Below are 20705 nucleotides of genomic sequence, written 5' to 3'. Positions count from 1 at the left end.
GAGCAGTCACTTTTCTTTGTGTTCATACTGCTGATACGCTCAGGTTTCCCCTCTCCTCTCTCAAGTCACATCTGTGTCATACCAGAAAACTTTAGAAGAGATTCCAAATGCATTTAGATATTGACATTTCTATACAATACTATCAGTGGTAAGACAAGGCCACTAAGGGACTACCTGTGTGACCAATGGCTGCAGCAGTGCTGCAGACCCTTTTCCGACACAGCGGACAGCAAAACGTAGACAGCGGCAGCAACGCTCTACCACACGGTTATCAGCCCGGTGCTTATTTAATGTTTCCGAAAGAACAGGCCAGATCTATACAAGAAGAAAAGAAGCAAAAATAATGATTAAAAACTGCAGCATGAGTAGTAGGCGGTCTCCTAACAGTAGAACTAAATTCCTGAAGATGCTGCTTCCTTTATTTGGGCCAAAATGAAATTAGCAGGAAAATGGTGCCTATGTGAAATTTTTCCTCCTTCAGATGCCAGTGTAAGCACAAGAGATCCATAAATCTAGGCATCCCATTTATTTCAGATACTTTGGTTTCATAACTGGAATTATTTCATATATATTAGATAGTACATTAGATGTGCTAATAACAGAGTAAATGACAGCAGAGAAAGACCTGAAAGGACCATCTAAGTCTGCTCAACAGCCATACATATTATACATTCAAGATTAAATTGTCTTTTACTTTTGTATTTCTGGGACATAGATCTTAGAAATCTAGAAAATAATTGCCTATGGTTTGTTATCAAATGAATATGATACCAGTTTTTTTTCATGGGTCCTTTTATAAAAAGTTAAACGGTATTCTTACAAAATTTGTTTGGCTGGGTAAAATGCCTAGAATTGCTTTAGTATCTTTACAAAAGCCAATTGAGGAAGGTGGGGCAAATTTTCCAAATTTTTATAGGTATCATCAAGCCTATATTTTACGCCAGGGTATGTACTGGGTTCTCCCAGAACTCATGGAAAATGCCCCGGATTGGTTAAATTTGGAGTGGCGTCTCTTGTTTCCTTTAAATTTATCTCATGTTCTCAGTATCAAAATGCCTAGAAAATATAAAGAAAACAGAATATTGATTGATACATGGGAAACATTGCGTTACATTAGTAATTTAACAACTATTCCAATAAATAAATCAACAAATCAATCTTTATGGATAAATTCCAAGATTCAAATTGGCGGATTTCAAATCCTATGAAAGCATTGGATTATTGCAGGTATACATACCAACACTAAATGATGTTATTTCAAATGGTAAACTGCTTGATTTTTCACAGTTGCAACATGGATTTGGTCTTAATAAATCACAAAGTTTTAAATAGTTGCAATTGAAGCAGGCTATTCAGGTGGGGTTCCCTGAATGGAAAAATCTTAATAATCAGTATACTCTGGAGTTCCTATGCTTTCAGGCGGACTTCCTGGGACATCAGGCCGCACAGTGGTATAAATTAATATCTGGATATATGAATAAAAAACCAAAGACTGGTCTTAGAGACATTTGGAGCATTGAGATCAAGCATCAAATTTCTGCATCTCAATGGCCACGAATTTGGTCTTGGAGAATGAGATGTACAGTGTCTGCATCTATGAGACAAACTTGGTTCTTTTTGTTACTTAGAGCTTTTTGGACCCCAGTTCATTTACAGAAGTTAGATAACTCTAAGTCTAATAGATGCTGGCATTGTAATCTGGAAGCGAGGACATTGGATCACTTAATTTTTTACTGTCCCTGTATTATGACCTTTTGGAAATCAATTTGGTCTCAAATAAATTGTCTATTAGAAAACCATGTAGCATTGTCATATGATACTATTTTGTTTGGTATGTCTATGAGAACAAAAAGTCAAATTTCATCATATAATAACAAACTTTTATTGATTATGACAGGAGTCGCCATGCAACGTATTACCAATAATTGGAAAAATTATACTAATCTTAGTTATTTATTCTGGTGGAATTCATTGTGTTACATTTATAAGATGGAAAGAGTAATTGCTTTGCAAAAAGGGAATTATAATAACTTTATAAAGATCTGGGGGCCAATGGCAAATTATTGTAATGAGTAGACATCATTTTCCATTGATAGTATATTTATACATAGGGGGAGGGGATTGGTAGGAAATTTTATCAAATAATTAAGATTACAATATACATGATATGTTTGTTTGAAATAATTGAGGAAGGGTGGGTGGGAAGGGAATAAACTCTATTTATTTATGTTGATAATAGAAAGAATTTTAAGTGCTGTGTAAAAGTTTTCAATGATGTAATCTTTTGCACTTGTTATAAGTTTTAAAATGAATAAAGAATTAAAAAAAAAAAAAGTTTCTCCACATTCCTTAGAATAGTGTCTTGCTTGAGACCTTGTACCTATTTGACATTTACTTTTTTCCCCTCCATTTTCAGTGAACATTTGAGATATAAAATGAGAGGAGCTTATTTGAAACCTGGAGTTGGAGATATATTAGCAAACAAGTTCTAAAACTCAGTCCTTTCAAACATTCCCTGCAAACGCCTGATATGTATTACAGAAATCTTTAACCTTTTGACAATATTTATATTATTTCATTCTTACAGCAGTGCAATTACGATCAATAGTGGATGACACTATTGCTTAACTGATCATCTTTTTTTCTGCAGTTCATACTATGCTACCCCACTGATATGAGCAGCTCAGAAGTCAGAAGCTTAGGAATCCTTTTACTAAACTGCTGTAGGTCCCCACATTTTATCACATGGGGCTTTATGAAATGCTGTCCCCAGTTCTATAGTAAATTTATATTCAGCACGGGTTTTCTTTCAGAAGAAATTCGCTGTTCAAGTGTATACATGGTGTAATTTGGACTTACCTGCTAATTGTCTTTCCTTGAGTCCTGCCAGACCAGTCCAGACATGTGGGTTAATTTATCCTGCCAACAGATGGAGCCAGAGAAAAAAAAAACCAACAACTTTGGAGCTGGCATTACCTCTCCTTCAATAGGAGACAGGTGCTGCCTTCTGCTCCTTAGTATACTATGCCAAAACTCTCAAAGCGTACTTGATGTGATATGGAAAAATGAATAAAGAATTTGGAAAAATTCTCAAAGCTATATGCCTTACCTGAGAGGTGGAAAGGCTTACAGCTGAGGCACCTCTACCTCAAAAAATTGGAATATGGGGGGAAAGGGGAGAGGGACTCGACCAGTCGCATGTGGCACCCCCAAGGTCAAATGGACCCCCGAAAGGGTCCACAAGCTCAATCCAGCACCACAAAAAAGGACAAGGGAGCCAAATCAAAATCCAACAGGCTCTACACCACACTAAAAAAAAGACTTCACAGGCTTACCACCTTCACCTGCTGAGACTGAGAAGGAGAAATTAGGTTCTTACCTGCTAATTTTCTTTCTGTTAGCTCATAGACTGGTCCTTACGAATGGGTAATATGCCTCATTGCTACCAGCAGGTGGCAACTGAGATCAAACTTGTATATCAGTATAGCATGCCCCTCTTGCTACTCCAGTTTGTCGAATAGCCAAGCAGAACCTAGCAAATTTCTTAATTGAAAAACAGTAAATGACACTCCAAACAGGAGTGTAAGAAAACAACAAACATCTTTAAACAACTGTTGGAACATGTACAGAACTTGATCCTGGAAGTAAAACATCCCCACAGCTCGCCAGCTAAGCTAGCTTAGCCATAGCCGCTGTTCTTAATTCTCCCTGGCCCTAGAAAAATACAAGAACCCGCAGAAAAACCCGCAAGCAAGCAAAAACCCACAAACACCGCACATAGACAGACAGGGTGGGGGACTATACCTGTCTACAAGCTAACAGAAAGAAAATTAGCAGGTAAGAACCTAATTTCTCCTTCTGTATCGCTTTGTAGACTGGTATAGTCCTTACGAATGGGATGTATCAAAGCAGTACCCATCAAGGGTGGGACCCCCGAAGGGCCGACACCAGAACACATTCACCGAATACAGCATCCCAACGCGCATGAACATTCACACAGTAGTGTCTGACAAAGGAATGCAGAGAAAACCAAACTGCAGCCTTGCAAATATCCACCGGAGGCACTAGAGAAGACTCAGCCCAAGAAGCTGCCTGACCCCTAGTGGAATGAGCTTTGAGAAAGTTGGGAACAGGCTGCTTCTTCAGAAGATAAGCGGAAGCAATAGTCTCCTTGATCAAGCGTGCAATAGTAGCCTTAGAAGCGCCATCCCCCTTACGAGGACCCGCTAGAAGGACAAAGAGATGATCTGATTTCCTGATCTCCTGGGTCCTCTGCACATAAGAGCAAAGGACCCGACTGACATCCAACTTGTGCAGCTGTCTCTGTTCAGATGAGCCCTGCCAACAACCCAACACTGGGAGGACTACAGATTGATTGACATGAAAAGGAGAAACCACTTTTGACAGAAAGGAAGGAACAGGCCTCAAGACAACCTGCTCCCTAAACTCCAAGAAGGGAGCCCTTCAAGATAAAGCCTGCAGCTCAGAAGCACGTCTAGCTGAAGTAATGGCCACCAAGAAGACCGCCTTCAGAGTAAGGTCCTTCAAAGAGCAGTCACCCAATGGTTCAAAAGGAGGGCGCACAAGAACAGACAGAACCAGATTCAGATCCCAAGATGGTACAGAGGGTCATATAGGAGGCCTGAGCAACTGGCCCGCCCACAAGAAGCGAATCACATCAGGAATGACAGTCAAACGCTAACCTTTCAAGAACCCCCGAAAGGCTGACAAGGCTGTAAGCTGGACCCGGAGAGAAGACCAAGCCAGGCCCCTATCCAGGCCATCCTGCAAGAACTCTAAGATGTTAGGCAGGGAAGCATGAAAAGAGACCACTCTACGTGCATCACACCACTCCTCAAAGAGACACCAAACCCTCACATAAGCCTGAGAGGTGGAAAGCCTCCGGGACCCCAAGAGCATTGAGATCACTTAATGTTTAAATATATTTATTAAGTATTTCAAAAAAGGTGCCAGAAATATCATACAGAAATGCAAACCGAATTCTCTTATATGTGCACAAACCAATCCCCTCCCTCCCTTCCTCCCACTCCCCCCACTTCCATAAAAGCAGTGTCCATTAGCTCATCATGTAGCATGCGACCATCCTTACAAATTCAATAATCTGCTGCGAGCATGGGGAGCAAGGTCCATCCAAAAACACTTCCATATCTGATAAAAGTGACGGCCTGAGCCCAAGTCAAGATCTCCAACCTGTCTTCGCTCCAAAGATGCGTGCACGATCATCAAAGATCTCCATTGACTGTGTAATGGCGGATCCTGGGACAACCAGTTCGTCAAAATGGCTTTCTTGCCCATAAGCAGCACCCTTGTCACAAAGGCTGTCATTCCTTTCGGTTTCAGTGCGGCAATATTGTAATATCCAAATAATGCTCGCAGCGCAGGTGACCACCGCCGGCCCCATAGAGATGTAGTGTATTGCCCAAGGCCGTTCCAAAACTGTAGAATGTAGAGACAAGTCCAAAACATATGTCCCAAAGAAGCATGAGCCTGATCACATTTTGGGCAGTTATGATATGGAGTAATACCCATCCGGGATGCCCACTCAGGGGAAATGTAGAGCCGCTGAACAATCTTTAATTGTAATTCCCAGTGAAGAACATTGGAGGACACCCTCTTGATGTTTTTTAATATTTGTGCACTTGTTGGGTTGTCAATGAGCAATGTAGGTCTTCCGCCCAGGATGCCGCCATAATTTCCAGATTGGGCCCTGGTTGACAATCCCGGAGGCTCAGCAGATGAAATCGAAGAGGTATTATTTGTTGAGCTGAAAGACTGAAGAGTTCAGAGTGCTTCACGGCTATCCTCTGTTAAATGTCCAGCTGCTAAGGAAAGGACATAATGTCATATCTGATAATAAGCAAAAATGTCTGCAGCAGGTAAATCAAACGTGCGCTGCATAGCACCAAAAGACGCCAACTGTCCCTCCTCCGAGAACAATTGAAAATATATTGTAGACCCTTCGCAGCCCATCGCTTAAAAGGAACAGTTTGTAATCCAGGCAAAAACACACAATTGCCCTGAATGGGCAGGTACATGGAGTCCACAGATGACAGCTTGTCAGATTTACAAAGCAATCGCCATGTCTGCCGAGCAGGGGCAAAAATAGGGTATTGTGCCACCACCGGGCGGAGCTGCGGCTCAAAGACATGTAACAAATAACTAATATGATGAGGAGCTAGCAAAGAAAGTTCCAATGTGGTAGCTGTAAAGTAAGAGGTCCCTCTAAACCAGTCATTAATATGCCTTATCTGGCATGCCAAGGGGGACATTCAACAAACCATACCCTCCCCTGTCCCTAGGTAGACTCATCCGAGTAAGGGTCATACGAGGTCGTTTGCCCCCCAGAAAACGTTGCAAACCTTTAGTAAGTTGAACATTATGAATATGGGATAGCAATAAGGGGAGCACCTGAAATCTATACAGCCATTTGGGAAAAAGTACCATATTATACAGGGCAACACGTCCCGCCACTGAGAGGGGAAATGCTGCCAATATTTGTAGCTGTTGTAAAGTATCAAGCATTAAGGGGGAAATATTGCTTTTGTAAAGAGTCGTGAGGTCTCTGGGAATCCAGACCCCCAAATATTTAATGGAGGCTGATGCCCATATGAATGGAAACTCCCCCTACCAGGACTGTTATAATGCAGTTGGGCTAGCCAAAGCTGTAGATTTCTGATAATTTAAGGAGAATTCTGAATAAAACCAAAATTCGTCCAATGCTTGTAAAAGATGAGGAACAGAATGACTAGGACGGGTTAAAGTAAATAGCAAATTGTCAGCAAAAGCTAAAACCTTCACCAAATGGTCAGCAAAGTCCACCCCAACTATATCCCTGTCTTGCAATAGCGTTCTAAGGAAAGGTTCCAGATACAGCAAGAATAACAGAGGGCACAATGGGCAGCCTTGCCTAGTGCCCCTTTCTATCAAAAAAGGATCAGTAATAATATCGTTAACCAGGAGACGTGCCATTGGATTTGTGTATAATGTCTGCAGTGCCCGAGCATATCAGCCGGTCAATCCCATTAAATCAAGCACCTCAAATAAATACGTCCAATCCACTTGATCAAAAGCTTGGGCAGCATCTAAACTAAGTAACAACATAGGCATATTTCGAGACTGCATGTGAGCCAATGTCAATATCGCCTTACGGACATTATGGACCGCCTGTCTACCTCTCACAAATCCCACCTGGTCTGGAGTGATAATGTTCGGAAGGAGGAGCACCAGGCAATCCGCTAGTATTTTAGACAGAATTTTAATATCCACATTTAAAAGTTAAATGGGTCGGTAGGACTAGGGTGCTGCACCCTCCCTCCCTGGCTTTGGTATCAATGTGATTAATGCCTCATTAGCACCCACAGGGAACCGCTCGTCCCCAATCACCTGAGTGTAATATGCACGCAAAGGGGGCCCAATCTGAGCGGATAACAGCTTATAAAATTCAGCGGTAATGCCATCTGGCCCTGGAGCAGAATAATTACGCTGAAGCTGAATAGCCCTTTGCAATTCTTTACTGGTAATAGGTGCATTCAGAGATTCCACGTCCGGGTCCAATAATTTAGGGATACCGGAATCTTCCAAATAATCCCGAATAAGAGATCCGGCCCCCAAGTCTCTCAAACTGTATATACCCTGAAAATAATCTCGGAAGATCTGTGCTATTCGATCAGTAGAATGTTGCATCTGGTTCATGCCTTCTCTAAGACCAAACACAAAACAATGTCCCCTTGCCTGTTTTGTTAAACGAGCAAGCAGTTTCCCGGAGCGATTCCCATAATAATGGTATTGAAACTTCTGATAAAATAGCATCTTGACCGTTCGTTCATGTATATGTGAGTTTAGAGCTGTCTCCACAGAGATTAGATGTTCCTTATTTACTCGAGACGGTAGATGAGTATATACTGTCGTTTAGCATCTGCTAACTCTCGCTCCAGGCAAACTATGCCCCTCGACAAGCGCCTATTTCGGGCTATAATGTATGCAATACAATCCCCTCTAAGGACCACCTTGGCAGTATTCCAAAACAAATCGGGGTCTTGATAATGTTGACCATTGAATTCTAAAAATTCTTCCCATTGGGGGGCGTGGCTTAGCGCGAGCACGGATGGAGGTGTGATCCTGAAGCTCCTCTCCATCGGGCAATGAAATAAAGAAAAAAATTTATTTTCCTTCAAAATAATTGTATAGAAATATATATACGGAAAGCTAAGTAAAAGATAAAAAACAAAATCCTAAATAGCGATATTTGAAGAAAGGTATGTGCAGACAAGAGACGGAAGAACGAAAAGCCGTTTGAACTGACGGTTACATAGAACTGAATACAGTGCCGAAGTATGTGTTCTGATCAAATATAACAAAATATAACAAATATAACAAAAAAGCTGAGAGGAATCGGGAAAGTAGACTGTGATTTCGGATGTTTGGAGAGACTTGAAAGCAACGCTGAGACGGAGAGACGAAAGTAAAAAAAGGCTGAAGGGAATCGGTAAGCAGAGAGCTGTCAGTGTCGGCGTTTTCAATAAACTTTGAAATATATGTTAAATTGAGAAAAGTAAAGAATGAATGAATATATTCTGACAAAATATAACTAAAGGAAAAAAAACCGAATTGCTATATTTAAAGTGGGATTAGTGCGGATGAGAGTTGGGAAGACATAGAACTGTTTGTGCTGACAGTTTATTGAAGTTTAAATGCAGCGCTGAAACCGCGTGATATACATGATCCAACAGTTTGGCGAAATAGAGGATAAAAGTTTATATCCTGAACAAATATATACTGAAACATAAAAAGGAAGCTGTTAAAATTCAGGAAAGTTGAGAACTGCCTGTATTTCAATTGATTTAAGAGACTTTGCAGCTTAGCGCGAGCAGCAATACTGATACAGTTGAATGTGAAAAACCAGAAGGTGATCTGATCAAATATAGAAAAAAAAAAAAAATCTGAATTGCGGCAGTTGAAGTGGGATAAGTGCTGACAATAAACGGGAAGACAGAAAACCAGTTATGATTTTGGCAGTTTTATTGAAATTGAATGCTGTGTTGAAACCAGCAAATTACAAGTGAAAGATCAGTATTGATTGAAAAAAAAAAAAGGAATTTATGTTCTGACCAATTATATTGGAAAAAAAAATTATTCTTTGACAAAAAAGGGGATTAAAAAAAAAATTTGAGAGAGAGAAGGACTTACATTTCTCTTAAAAATTGGGTGCCTTAGCACTGAAGACAAATAAAGGTTAGCTTACTTATAAAAAACAAATACTGAATTCAATATTAATTTCCTCTTGCAAAGCTGCGATTGGGCTTGTGAGAGAGGAGACACGAAAAAAAAAAAAAATTCAACGGAACTCTAAAAAACTGAAACAGCAAGATATTGAGGATTTGAGAGACGCTGAGAAAAAACAGAAGAAAATTGCTTAAAGCTGATCAAAATAGAAAAATAACTCTAATAAAGGGTTGCTCTCCTTAATCAGAGCTGCGATTGGGCTTGTAAGAGGAGAGAAAAAAGTTCCCCTACAACATTGAAAAAGTGAAAGTGAGGAAAACATAGGTAAAGGAAAAAGAAAAGAACTTAAAAAGAAAACTTTCTATTTCAAAGATATAACAAAACCTTGGAAGAAAAGAGATTAAAAACCTAAGAATACCAAATATAAAAGATTTAAATACAAGAAATAATAATAACCAAGGAAAAGTGAACAATAAAATGGCAAGTACTAGACAAAACAAAAATGAGACAGGTACATCTGCAAAAAGACAGAAACAAGAACAAATAACACCTAGCAAGATACCACTTCCTATCGAAGAATCAGACACATTAAGCAAAGCTGAAGTCATGGAAGAATTAAAACAAATCAAACAAATGCTGAAAGAAACTATTACTAATATGTCTGATATGAAAGAAGAAATTTTAAATATACATAGACAAATGGAAGTTAACGACAAAAGAACAACTGAATTAGAATCAAAAATGGAAATTATAGAATGTGAATCAAAAAGATGTAAAAACGACAACCTGGAATTAAACAAATTAAAAGATCAACTGGAGGATTACGAGAATAGAGGAAGAAGAAAGAACATCAAACTCTTTGGAATACAAGAAAATCTAGAGGGGAAAAATACTATCCTTTTCCTTGAAAATTTAATTCCAAAAATTTTACAATTAGACTTGAAACAAACAATTGAAATCGAAAGGGCACATAGAATCCCAATAAAAAATTCAGAAAATAAAAACAGACCAAGACCAATCATTTTCAAAATGTTGAGATACCAGCAAGCACTAGAGATACTAAATGCTGCAAAAAAAAAAAAAGATAAAAACTTAAACTATAAAGGATCAAGATTATGGTTTTTACCAGATTTCGCCAAAAACACAGCATCTAAAAGGAAAAGACTACTAGATATGAGACCACTACTCAAAGAAAAAGGATTTAAATATGGACTATACTATCCAGCGAAAATGAGAGTGTCATCTGGAGACAAGTCGTTATATTTTGAGGATCCCGAAAAACTAAAAGAGTTTCTATCTAAACCAGAACCTATGATATATTAACAAAATATATTAAAAAGGTTTTGAAGACTCTATGAAAAATTAGGAAATACAACATATCGAAATATTGAAGAAATGGAGGAAAACAATACAAAGAAAAGACAATAATAATTATATGAAAGAAAGAACAGAATATATGAAAATTATTAAATAATACACTGCATACAAGAGGAAATACAAATTAATACATTGTTAAATAAAAAATGATACATTAGGGGGGCGTGGCTTGGGAGTGCACGAGGATGGTCGGGTAGGGCAGAGGCTCTGTACATACAGATATTAATGACATAAAATACTGAAATAAAATTTTCATTTTAACTGAAGAAACGAAGGAAAATACAACGTGATGGCTTCAGGAAAACAAAACAAGTCTGAAATGGGGATTTCTAATACTGGCAGTGTTAAGAGATCTAAGCCAGAGCCGGCAACACCCTCAAAGTGTCCGTTGTCAAGAGAGAAAAGTGACATTGATTTCTGGAAAGAAATACAAGAGATAAAAGAAATTCTTCTAAAAAACGCCAAAAAGCTGGATGAAATACAGGAAGAAGTAATGACTTTAAATAAAAGAACAGAAGTGCTGGAGATTAAAACAACAAAAATGGAAATGAGAATGGACAGTTTTGAAGCAGAAAAAAGGCAATATAAACTGGACAGAGAAAAAATCTTTACACTCACCAGGGAAGTTGAGGATTGCCAGAATCGCATGAGACAGAGTAATTTGAGACTTTTGGGCGTACCGGAAGGGGTGGAGAAAAATAATCCAGTTTCATTTGTGGAAAATTTTTTGATGAAAGTCCTGCCCCTCAAATCCAATTACCCGATAGAAGTTGAACGTGCACATCGCATACCAGTGAAAAGACTGGATACTTTAAAAGGTCCTCGCCCTATAATTTTCAAGTTGCTAAGACACCAGCAAGTTTTAGAGGTGTTAAGAATGGCTAAAGAACATGCAAATTTAAAATGTCAGGATGCCAAAGTCCACATCGTTCCTGATTTCGCTAAAACAACGGCAGATAAAAGGAAAAAATTTCTAGACATGAGGCCGAAGTTAAGAGAAATCGGAGCTAGATTTGGCCTGATATACCCTGCGATTATGAAAATAACTATTGACAACAAAACTATGAGCTTTGATGAACCTGTGAAGTTGGAAATGTTTTTAAATCAAAGGGAGCAGCCGATGTCAATTTAATTTGACTTATTCACTTCCTGGAGTTGGAGTTGATTCTTCTTGGTTTTTATTTGATTTTATTTGTTATTCATCTTTAATATATTTGAGAATCTGCTAACTGACAGTTTGGCTCTGTTTATTTTGAATGGACACTGTGAAATGGAATGTTGATGAAAAAGGCAGTTTGTTTCTCTGTGAGCCTTTAATATCTCTTTCTCAAAGGATGACTTTTAAAGTTGAAATGATTTGTTCCTTTGCTGTTACATATCTTAATAAGATATTAGAATCTCTGATATATGTTATTGCAATATATTCATGAAGATAAGATATTAATATACAGAGCTTATAGTGGCAGATTTAGATCATAGGTTATGATGAGTTAATGGAGGTTTTGATAAAAATTCAGTACAAAAGATTTCAGTTAGCAAAGATTTTCAAGGGACTCTAGTTTAAGGTTTAGTAGGCTTCTTTGAGAATATTTAAGGGGAATATATGTATTTAAAAATAAATAATAACAATAATTTAAAAAAAAAAGGAAAATATATTATTAATGCTTAATTTTCATTTATAGGTTTCTTACAAGTCTGATACTTTTAGCAGACAGAGTTTTACATTCTTTTTTATCATTTATAATGTGAGTGGAAGATCTTTATTTAGTTTCTTATTTTGATTTTTTAATATTTTGAGAATATTACATAAATTATTTATAAAAATACATATGATTATTACATACAATATTGTTTTATAATTGAAGTCTGTATAGAGCTTTTAGTTTAGCTTTACTTGGTCTTGTATGTGCAGTTCCAGGTTTTATCAGCCAATATTAAGGGTGGGAGAGGGAGGGATGGGAGGGGGGTTAAAGGGATTTGATAATTGGGGTAGAGATGTTGGATTGGGAGATATCAATGAAGGTGGTGTTTATTCATTTCAAATGATTTCAGTTTTTTGTTCAGATATAATAATTGGAAGAACTTTTGTAAAAATTATTTGGATTGATGGAGATTAAAATTTTTTCACTCAATGTTAATGGCCTTAATCACCCAGTAAAGAGAAAAAAAATGTTAGCATTTTTAAAAAGGCAACAGGCTGATGTGTATTATATTCAAGAGACACATTTATCAGTGGTTGAATCCAAAAAGCTAGAAGATAATTGGGTGAAACACTGTTTTTTCGCTCCCGCAATAGGGAAAAAGGCAGGAGTGGCTATATTAGTGAACACAAAATGTTTAGCTTCATTTAAAATGATAGATTTTGATCCTTTAGGGAGATGGATACGAGCGGAAATGAGAATGGGAAATAATACTTTGACTTTATTAAATATCTATGCCCCGAACTCGAATCAAAATGATTTTTTTATTAATATACAAAAATTAATACTCCCACTGGCTGCTTCTAATTTAATAGTAGCTGGAGATTTTAATGCTGTTATGGATCCTTTTTTGGATAAAAAACCAAGCAAAAATATAAAATCATTAGGGTTAGATAATTTGGTGAATACTTGTAATTTGAAAGATATATGGCGTATTCTTCATTTTAATGATCAGGAGTTCTCTTTTTGCTCACCAGTTCATAAATCTTTTTCAAGAATTGATTACATATTGGTATCAAATTCCATAGTGCAACAAGTGACACAAGCTTCCATTGATCCAATTATTTTGTCTGATCATGGAGGAGTGTGGATTACACTTACACTAGATAATAATGAATACAATAGATCATTATGGAGGTTTGATAATACATTGGTTTCAGATTCAACTTTTCTTGAAGAAATTAAGTTAAAAATTTTGGAATTTTTCCAAATAAATACCTCAGCAGATATTAATGCGGAAATCTTATGGGATGCATTTAAAGCTACTATAAGAGGTAATATTATTTCTTATTCTGCGTATATTAAAAAACAACTTATTAAACAATTTTCAGATTTGGAAAAAGAAATTAAACTACTGGAATCCAAATTAATAGATGATTGGAATCACGAAAATTTGCAAACTTTATTAAAGGCTAAAGGCAAATATAATGAAATTTCTTCAAAAATGGCAAGGAAAGATTTGTTTTCTCTGCAAACCTTGTATTATGGAAAATCTAATAAGGCAGGAAGTTTACTTGCAAATTATCTTAAAGCAAAAAAGAGAAGAATAAAAATAAGTGCAATAAAAGATGAGAAAGGAAATATGCATAATCAAACTAATAACATTTTAAATCAATTTTTGGCTTTTTACAAAGAGTTGTATTCTTCCGAGTCTTCTATTGATAAAGTTCAAAAAGGTATGGAATTTTTAAATCTTCTTGAGGGTCCAAAGCTTCCTGATCATATAAAAAGAAGTTTAGAAGAACCTATATCATTAAAAGAATTAGAAACAGCATTGAAGTCTCTTAGAGTTGGATCCGCTCCAGGTGGGGATGGTTTTACTGTGGAATTCTATAAAACATTTCAAAATTCTTTATTACCCTATTTACTAAATTTATATCAGTTTCAACTTAATAAAGGTTGTATTAAAAGTACTATGGCAGAATCTATGGTGATTGTTTTGCCAAAGCCAAATAAAGATCCCACTATGGTTTCAAATTACAGGCCAATATCATTAATTAATGTTGATGGAAAATTAATGGCTAAAACACTGGCATTAAGATTGGCAAAGGCTCTTCCTTACATAATTGATGTACATCAAACAGGTTTCATTGCTAACAAACATTCTTCTAACAATACAAGATTGACATTTCATACATTAAATTTAACTAAAATGATGAATGAACCAGCTTTTGCTCTTTCATTAGATGCAGAAAAAGCTTTTGATAGGGTAGAATGGTCATTCATGTATCAGACTTTGGATTGGTTTGGTGTGGGTCCTGGTTTTGTTCAAATGATTAAAACTTTGTATAGCTCCCCTATGGCAAGATTATACATTAATAATAATTTATCTGAGAGTTTTAAATTACATAGAGGAGTTAGACAAGGATGTCCATTATCTCCTTTGCTGTTTGATATTGTTTTAGAACCCTTATTGATAGCTATTAATCAGACAAGGGAGATACAGGGTATTCCCTTGAAAGAATGGGAATACAAATTATCTGCTTATGCGGATGATATTTTATTATATTTGCGCAATCCAGGTTCATCTATACCATGTTTGTTAGAATTGATTGAAAGATTTGGAATGTTTTCAGGATATAAAATCAATTGGAATAAATCTGAAATTCTTTCGCTTAATGTGCATTGCATAAAATCTATGTTTGATTCATTTCCTTTTGTATGGAAAGAGGATGGATTAAAATATTTAGGAATTTGGATTAAAAATTCAATAGAAGATACAGTAAAAGAAAATGAAAAACTTTTATTAAAAAAGGTTTCGGAATTATGTGAACAATGGAACCCATTACATATATCTTGGTGGGGAAGAGTTCAAACCATAAAAATGATGATATTGCCTGTGGTTTGCTATCAAATGTGTATGATTCCGGTATTTTTTCAGAACTCTTTTTATAAAAAATTGAATGCAATAATTATTAAGTTTGTTTGGCTTGGCAAAACACCTAGAATTGCTTTGGTATCTTTACAGAAATCAATTAAGGAGGGTGGGGTAAATTTCCCAAATTTCTATAGGTATCATCAGGCCTATATTTTACGTCAAGGTATGTATTGGGTCCTCCCAGATCTCATTGAATACACTCCAGATTGGTTATACTTGGAATGGCGACTCCTGTCTCCTTTACATCTTTGTCACATTCTCAGTATCAAGATGCCCAGATTGTATAAAGAAAATAAACTTTTATTAGATACATGGAAAACTCTAAGATATGTAAGTAATTTAACTGAAATTCCTATTAGTAAATCGACAAATCAATCTATATGGCTAAACTCCAAGATTCAGATTGGCGGAACTAAGATTGTCTGGAGGCATTGGTTAAATGCAGGAATACGAACTTTAAATGATGTTATTTCAAATGGAAAAATGCTTGAGTTTACACAATTGCAAAATAAATTTGGACTGAATAAATCACAATTTTATAAATGGTTGCAATTGAAGCAGGCCATTCAGGCAGGGTTCCCTGAATGGAAAACTTTAAATTTTCAATACAGCATGGAATTTTTATGCTTCCAGGCAGATTTTCTGGGTCACCAGGCCGCACAGTGGTATAAAGTTATTAGTGAATTGGTTAATAAAAAACCTAAAAATGGTCTTAGGGATATTTGGAGCATTGAGATTAATCATCAAATTTTGGCATCTCAATGGCCACAAATTTGGTCTTGGAGAATAAGATGTACACTGTCAGCATCTATGAGACAAACTTGGTTTTTTCTTTTGCATAGAGCATTTTGGACCCCTGTTAGATTACAAAAATTAAATAGTTCAATGTCTAATAGATGCTGGCATTGTAAGCTTGAAGTAGGGACTTTGGATCATCTTTTATTTTTCTGTCCCTATATATTAGCCTTTTGGAATTCGATCTGGGATCAAATAAATTCTTTATTAGATAATCCTGTAGCATTAACTTATGATACTGTGATATTTGGCATATCTATGAGGAAAAAGAGTCAGATATCGGCAAGTAATAACAAACTTTTATTGATTATGACAGGAGTTGCCATGCAACATATTACTACAAATTGGAAAGATCACACAAGACTTAATTTTAATTTCTGGTGGAATTCACTATGTCACATATATAGAATGGAACGTTCAATAGCAATACAAAATGGAAATTATAAAAGGTTTAATGAAATATGGGGGCCATTGACATTGTTTTGTAATGAATAAACACCATTTTATTAACATTATTTATGATTGGAAGGGAAAGGGGAGGGTTTATATAAATGAAAAAAAATAAATAAATAAAAATGTAAAAAAAAAAAGAAATATGACAAAGATTGATTCAATTAAATAATTGTACGGAAAGGGAGGGGGGAAGAAGGGTTTAGATATATATACCTTTGTTATGATCTTGATAGATTTATCAAGTGATGTTAGTAAATCTATGTATTACTTATATTGTACACTTGTTGAAAGTTTAAAAATGAATAAAGAATTATAAAAAAAAAAAAAAAAAAAATGATACATTAATAAAATGTTATGGAAAATGATTAAATAAATATATAAAGATCAATATAGATAGATAGAAGGGAAATTTGTTAAACAAATGAATATTCATTGCCTGGAATGGGGAGAATGTTAGGATTATATTTCCAATGTGCATCCTTAAGCAGCCAATGTATTGGGTGGGAAAGGGAGGGATAAGAAGAATATTTATTAGAATAATTAAGGGAGATACATTAGGGTTTAATATGTGTGTCATGAGGAAAATTTTTTGGATATTAAATATGAAAGAGGAGAGGAGGAATAAGATAATGAAAGATATTAAAATATATAATGTCTTTTAAAATATATTCTATTAATGTCAATGGCCTGAATCATGTAATTAAAAGGGAAAAAATATTAACATATTTAAAAAAACAAAATGCAGATATTTACTGTCTGCAAGAGACCCATCTTAATATGAAGGAATCACAAAAATTATCAGGTGGATGGATAAAAGAATGTTTTTTTGCTCCAGCAGTGGGTAAAAAAGCAGGGGTTGCAATCCTTATAAATAAAAAATGTATGGCCAATATAAAGATAAAAAATTCAGATCCACATGGAAGATGGATACATATCGATATAAGTATGGGAAATGATACCCTGACGTTATTTAATATATATGCCCCTAATTCGAATCAATCAGAATTTTTCAAAAAACTACAAAATATGTTACTACCACTGGCTGCCTCTAATTTAGTGGTGGCTGGAGATTTTAATGCTGTAATGGATCCATTATTGGATAAAAAACCAGGTAAAAATATTAAATCTTTAGGTTTAGATAATTTAATTCGATCATGTGATTTGAAAGATATATGGCGTATTCTTCATTTTAATGATCAGGAGTATTCATTTTGTTCACAGGTTCATAAATCATTTTCAAGAATAGATTATATTTTCGTTTCAACAAATAAAGTGCAACAAGTGAATAAAGCCTCCATTGATCCTATTATCATTTCGGATCATGCAGGAATATGGATAGAATTACAATTAGATCAATTAGAAAATAATAGACCTCTTTGGAGATTTGATAATGCATTGCTTGTAGATGACAAATTTTTGGAAAATCTTAAAACACAAATTAATGAATTCTTTCAAATAAATTTAGTGGAAGATACATCTATAGAAAATGTATGGGATGCATTTAAAGCAACTATGAGGGGTAATATCATATCATATTCAGCTTTTATTAGGAAACAAATTAAAAAACAACATATAGAATTAGAAAAAGAAATAAAAATATTAGAAGCTAAATTGATAAGCAAATGGGAATATGAAGTTTTGCAAGCTCTTTTGAAAGTAAAAGGTAAATATAACGAATTAACTTCAAAAATGATAAGAAAAGATTTGTTTTCCAAGCAAACAGTGTATTATGGAAATTCTAATAAGGCGGGAAAATTATTAGCAAATTATCTTAAGGCAAAAAAAAGAAGAACTAATATTAATGGAATTAAAGATGATAATGGTATAATAACAAATCAAACAAATATAATATTAAAACAATTTTTAAATTTTTATAAGGATCTATATTCTTCTGAACCTTATTTGGAGAAACAAAAAGATGGAAAAAAATTTTTAGATCTAATAAATGGACCTAAGATTCCTGATCATATAAAACGAAGTTTAGAAGAGCCTATATCATTAAAAGAATTAGAAACAGCATTGAGATCTCTTAGAGTTGGATCCGCTCCAGGTGGTGATGGTTACACAGTAGAATTTTATAAAACATTTCAAAATATCCTCTCCCCACATTTATTAAAACTATATCAGACACAACTTATAAAAGGTAATATAAAAGGTACTATGGCTGAATCAATAATAATTGTTTTGCCTAAGCCAAATAAAGATCCTACTTTGGTTTCGAACTACAGGCCTATATCTTTGATAAACGTTGATAATAAACTTTTGGCGAAAATTTTGGCTTTGAGATTGGCCAAAGCTCTCCCACATATTATAGATATGCATCAAACGGGTTTCGTTGCTAAAAGACATTCCTCCAATAACTCTAGACTAATATTTCACATGCTAAACTTGTCAAAAAAAATGGATGAACCGGCATTTACAGTTTCATTAGATGCCGAGAAAGCATTTGATAGGGTAGAATGGAATTTTATGTATCAGGCTTTAGAATGGTTTGGTATAGGTTCTGGATTTATACAAATGGTAAAAACATTGTATAGCTTCCCGATTGCAAGATTAAATATTAATAATAAGATATCTGATGGTTTTCAATTGCAGAGGGGAGTTAGACAAGGTTGTCCTTTATCTCCTTTGTTATTTGATATTGTATTAGAACCCTTATTGTTAGCAATACAACAAACGAGGGAGATACAAGGAATTCCATATTCAGATATGGAATATAAAATTTCGGCTTATGCTGACGATATTTTGCTTTATTTGAGAAATCCAGAATCTACCTTATCTTCTTTATTGAAATTAATTGATAAGTTTGGCAAATTTTCAGGTTATAAAATTAATTGGAATAAATCTGAAATTATACCCTTGAATGTTCACTGTGTAAAAGGATTATTTGATACTTTTCCATTCATATGGAAAGAAGAAGGATTTAAATACCTAGGCATTCAAGTTAAAAAAACAATTGAAGATACTGTAAAAGAAAATGAAAAATATGTATTAAAAAAAGTAACGGAATTATGTGAACAATGGAACCCACTACATATATCTTGGTGGGGGAGAGTTCAAACTATTAAAATGATGATCTTGCCTGTGGTTTGCTACCAAATGAGTATGATACCTATTTATTTTCAGGGGTCCTTTTATAAGAATATTAATAGAATTTTAACAAAATTTCTTTGGCTTGGTAAAACACCTAGAATAGCTTTAGTAACCTTACAAAAATCAATTAAGGAGGGAGGGGTAAATTTTCCAAATTTCTATAGGTACCATCAAGCCTATATTCTACGTCAGGGTATGTATTGGATCCTCCCAGAACTTATAGAGAATGCACCAGATTGGTTATATTTGGAATGGCGCCTTATGTTTCCCCTAAATTTAGTTCATTTACCAAGTATTAATATACCTAAAATATACAGAGAAAATAAAATAATAATGGATACTTGGAAAACATTGAGATTTATAGATAAATTAACACCCATCCCAATATATAAATCAACTAATCAATCCATATGGATAAACTCCAAGATCAAAATAGGCGGAGCCCAAATCCTTTGGAAGAACTGGATTATTGCAGGAATTAGATCTCTAGATGATATTATTTCAGAAGGTAAACTGCTGGATTTTTCACAATTGCAACATAAATTTGGTCTTAATAAAACACAAAGTTTTAAATGGTTGCAATTGAAGCAGGCCATTCAGGTTGGGTTCCCTGAATGGAAATCATTAAACAATCAATATAGTTTAAAATTCTTATGCTTTAAAGCAGACTTCCTGGGACATCAAGCCGCATTGTGGTATAAATTAATATCTGGATATTTGAATAAAAAACCAAAAAATGGTCTAAGAGACATTTGGAGCATTGAGATTGGACATCAAATTAATGCATCTCAATGGCCACTGATTTGGTCTTGGAGAATGGGATGTACAGTGTCAGCATCTATGAGACAAACATGGTTCTTTTTATTACATAGAGCTTTTTGGACCCCTACTCGTTTACAAAAACTAGACAGTTCTAAGTCTAATAGATGCTGGCACTGTAATCTAGAACCAGGGACATTAGATCATTTATTATACTACTGTCCTTATATTAAAATATTTTGGAATTCAATTTGGCCACAAATTAATAAATTAATGGAAAATCATATTGCAATATCATATGATACAATTTTATTTGGAACAATGATGAGAAAAAAAAGTCAAATTTCACCAGAAAATAATAAACTTTTATTAATTATGACAGGGGTTGCCATTCAACATATAACTAA

General features: G+C 35.1%; 1 protein-coding gene across 2 annotated transcripts in view; it reads right to left on the bottom strand.

Moving 5' to 3' along the window:
* TNPO3 (transportin 3) overlaps positions 1-20705 on the bottom strand; it is a 223501-nt gene that overhangs the window by 55862 nt on the left and 146934 nt on the right. For both annotated transcript variants that reach the window (XM_033959585.1, XM_033959586.1), the window contains exon 16: positions 175-315. In XM_033959585.1, coding sequence (XP_033815476.1) covers positions 175-315 — 141 coding nt within the window. The remainder of the gene's footprint in view (positions 1-174; positions 316-20705) is intronic.

Source organism: Geotrypetes seraphini, chromosome 9 (genome assembly GCF_902459505.1).
Source record: "Geotrypetes seraphini chromosome 9, aGeoSer1.1, whole genome shotgun sequence".
In the NCBI taxonomy this organism is placed as follows: Eukaryota; Metazoa; Chordata; class Amphibia; order Gymnophiona; family Dermophiidae; genus Geotrypetes; species Geotrypetes seraphini.
Note: the sequence above shows the minus strand (reverse complement) of the source record. Positions and strands in the feature narration are given on the sequence as shown.